At 13.8% G+C, this 4,289-nt stretch overlaps 1 protein-coding gene across 1 annotated transcript; it reads right to left on the bottom strand.

Moving 5' to 3' along the window:
- Positions 1 to 365: 365 nt before the first annotated feature.
- Positions 366 to 515, bottom strand: PGAL8A_00429700 (conserved Plasmodium protein, unknown function; the record flags this gene model as incomplete). Its single annotated transcript, XM_028673027.1, has 1 exon — positions 366 to 515. One exon carries the CDS (start codon positions 513 to 515, stop codon positions 366 to 368), a length of 150 nt encoding a protein of 49 aa, XP_028529521.1.
- Between the last annotated feature and the right edge of the window lie 3,774 nt (positions 516 to 4,289).

Here is a 4,289-nt window from a genome sequence, read left to right as displayed (position 1 = left end):
ATAATGTTTCACTTTAAAATTAATAAAAAATACATCTTAAAAAAAAAAAAAAAAAAAAATAATGTATGTTAAGCTTTAAAATATAAATAATTTTTATAAAAATGTATAATTATATTGTTTAAATGTCATGAAAAAATAAAATACAGTAAGATTAAAAATTTTCTGTAATGTTTATCTTTATATTATTTATAAAGAATTACATTTAAAATTTTTTATTCAATATTCTTTTTTATATTTCTTAAATTTTATAAAAAATATATTAAAAACATCTTAAGTATTTTTTATAATAAATTATGTATATATTACACAATATTTAAGAAAAATAAATTTCATTTTTCGTATTCTGTTTTTAATTATTATTATCTTCACTCGTTTTTTTTGTTAAATAAATCTAGTACCATTGGAACAGTTCTTATAACAAAAATAATGCCTGCTAAAATTCTGATTTTGTACTTTAGCTCATTTAGTAAGATATCTTTGGGGGATTCTTCATTTTCATTATTTAGCAGAAACATTTTTAAAATTTTTTAAAAGGAAAAAAGAATTTTAATAAAATAAAAATATATAATTTATTTAAAAAATAATTTTTTAAATTGATTATTTAAAAAAAGTAATGAAAAAATATTATTTATTATCTATTTAAACATTTAAAATTTTATTTTTTTAAATTATATTTATTAAAAATAAAATTATAAACGTCACATAATGTTTTCTTAAGAATGTACTTTTTTTTAATTAAAATTATTTCTCATACAAACATATCCGAAATTTTTGTAACAGATAAGAAAATTTATATTTATATAAATATAGATATTTATAATACAATTTTTCTATTTTTTTTTTTTTTTTTTTTTCATATAAATATATACCTAAATATTTATTTATAATTTTTTATTAAAACAAAAAAACAGAAAATTTAAGTATGTTTTGTATATTTCAAAAATATACTTTTTTTTTCTTATTATATCATTATGAAGATAAAAAGAAAATAAGTAAAAATAGTGAGAACCTTTTTAATACAACTTACTATATAAAAAAGTCAATTTATTCTCATATATTTCTTCAATATAAACAAAAGTTTCCTAATTACAATTTATAATACTTGAAAAAAATTGAAAGCTTTTTTTTTTTGTTAGTAATATTAATGATCAAAATAATTAGTTATTATATACACAAACTTATGTGTATATTTGTTTCCTCCTTTTCGTAGATTCTATTAGAATTTTTTTTAAAAAGATTTAAATATATATAGCATCTTCATAAAGATTTATAGATTCATTTAATGTATCCATATAATATTATCTTAAGTTTTGCTGAATGGAAAATTTTTTTAACTATATCTCTTTTATATTATTATATTAAATTTTATAAAGAATGTTTTATAAAAAAAAAATATTAAATCTTTAATATTTTTTTTAATGACTATATTATTTAAAATTCATATGCAATTTTTCAAAGTGAGATTATATTTACCTTATGCTATTAAAATTTAAAAAAACGTATAAATATTTTTAATATATATTGTAAAAATAAACTTGCATTTAATATTATTTTTTAAAAGAACATAATAAATGCATTTTATTGAAAGCAATGAATATATAGAGAAAAAAAAAAAAAAAAAAAGGAAAAAAGTTTTTAATAATGAATTTTTAAAACTTAAAAATTTTCATTTTCTCATAAATAATACCTCAACATTCCATAATGATATATTAAAATTTTAAAGAAACTATAAATTTATAAAAAATATTATATAGATCTTAAAATTAGCATGATCACTTTTAATGTAGGAGAATAAAAAATCTTAAAATTTTATTTTATAAATAAGTTTATATATTATATCTTTTTTTTTTTATCTTGTAACACGATTTTTCGATATTGTGATATGATTTTTTTATTTAATATATTTATAGATATCATTTTCTTCTTATAGAATAAAACAAAAGAGCATTATTTTTTTGACATTTTTGCATTTTAAAATAAAATAGCACACACAAAAAAAAAAAAAATAAAAAAGTATATTTACACTTTATTTTCTTTACATTTTTTATATAACTATCGTTTTCTGTTTTTTTTATTTATAAATAATCATTTACACACGCAAATACATATGTTAGAATCATTGAATATTTTTTTTCTTATGTTTTACATATATAATGTTTGAATAATATATATATATCCTCTTTTTTTTTTTTTTATTTTTTTTTAAAAAAATAAAAAGCTTAGAAAATAAAAAAATCCTAAATATTTTTTTAAGAGTTATGTTTATTTTTTATGCTACACATTTTTAATTTAAAAAATTCTCAAATTAACATATTTGTTTGTTTAAACAAATGTATTACATATAAACCTAAAAAAATAAGCATAGTTTCAAAATTTAAATTCTTATACTGAGCACGTTTAGATCATATTTTATCTTAAATTTTTTTTTAAAAATTGAAGAGATATATAATTCTTTAACTTAAAAAAATAAACTTCTAAAAGGAGGCTTCATAAGAATTATATATATAACAATCTAAAACATTCTAGTTCTCTTCTTAAGAACTTGTGATTATAAATTTAATTAAACTTGCTTTTTAAAAGAAAATTATATATTTAAATTGATAAATAAATAAATATATATATATATATATATATACATATATATAGGTAGAATATAAGAATAAGTTAGTAAAAAATTTTAAAGATAACTAATTTAAAACAATATATGTTTTTTTTTTAGTAATTAATAAGATCCTAATTTATCAATTTTCTTTTTTTTTTTTTTTTATGCGTGAAATACATATTTATATTATTTTTTTTCTTAATATATACAAAGCTTAAAAAAAAAAAAAATTTGGTCCGCATGCACCAATCTTTTTTTTTTTTACTTAAATTTTTTTAGCAGTAATGTTGTGAATAAATATTATATATGCGCTATATATTTATTACTATATTATTGTTATTGCCTTTTTACTATTATACTATAGCTAATATTTAAAATTTTTTTTTTTTTTTTTTTTTTTTTTTTTTTTTTTTTTTTTTTTTTTTTTTTTTTTTTTTTTTTTNTTTTTTTTTTTTTTTTTTTTTTTTTTTTTTTTTAATATCATTTTTATTAATATATTTAGTAATAATTTTTAAAAAATTCAGTAAATAAAGTAATTTTTTTTTTTTTTTTTGACTAATTTTCTATTGAAAATTTTTTTTTTAAACTAAAAATGTAGTAAGGGTAATTTTAGAAAATTGTAGATATATATAAATTTTTATTTGTAATCAAGGAATATTGATTTATAAGTTATTATTATATATACTTAAAAAAAAGAAAAAGTTAAAGCATGCAACTGCTATAAAAAAAAGAAAAAAGTAAAAACATGCAACTGCTATATATAAAAAAAAAAAAAAAAAAAAAATTTATGAATTTACAACATATGTTACCTTTTTAAATACTTCATTTTCCACTTTTTTAACTTATTTTGTTATTATAAAAAATGTTTAGAGTTTTATAAATTATTAAAAAATGAAATGAAAGCTTATTAATTCTTTTTTGTGTAAGAATTTTCTAAATTAACTTAACTATTTTCTATTCATTTCTTTTACTTCATTTCTTTTATTTCTTTTCATTTCTTTTTTTTCTTTTTATTTCTTTTTTTTTCCCTTTTTCTTTTTTTTCTTTAAATTTTATTATAGGAACATTTTTAATTTTGAATAGAAAAAAATAATAATATTTTTTTTAAAACTTTTCATTATATATATAAATATATATATATATGGATATATATATATATACATACATTTATACATATATATCTATATATATATAAATATATATACATATATATGAAAGTATTTTTTTATTATTTTCTTTTATTAGTTTTTTTATAAAAATAATGAAAGAAATAAAATTACAAAAGAATTATTCTATAAAACACACTTGTATATAAGTATATATATATATAACTTTCATCAATAACTATATATATATATGTTATAAATTTAGTCTCTTTTTTTTTTTTTTTTTTTTTTTTTGACATTTTAATTTTTAATTAATTTAAAAAGGAAAACCTATATAAAATTAATTTACCATTCAAAATTTTGAGAGTCTACTTTATATATAATATGAATTAAATAATTTAAAATAAAAAGGAAATAAAAAAAAGAATTAAAAAGAAACCAATGTAAATTATTAAATTTTTTTTCCGTATTTCTATTTTATTGTATTATACTTTTATTTAATTTAATTTTTTTTTTTTTTTTTTTTTTTGGTACCTTTTTTTTTTTTTTTTTTTTAAATATTCAAAAAAAAATTATTAAAA

This window comes from Plasmodium gallinaceum (genome assembly GCF_900005855.1).
Source record: "Plasmodium gallinaceum strain 8A genome assembly, contig: PGAL8A_v1_119, whole genome shotgun sequence".
NCBI lineage: Eukaryota > Apicomplexa > Aconoidasida > Haemosporida > Plasmodiidae > Plasmodium > Plasmodium gallinaceum.
The sequence above is the reverse complement of the archived record's forward strand: the minus strand, read 5'-3'. Positions and strand labels throughout refer to the sequence as shown.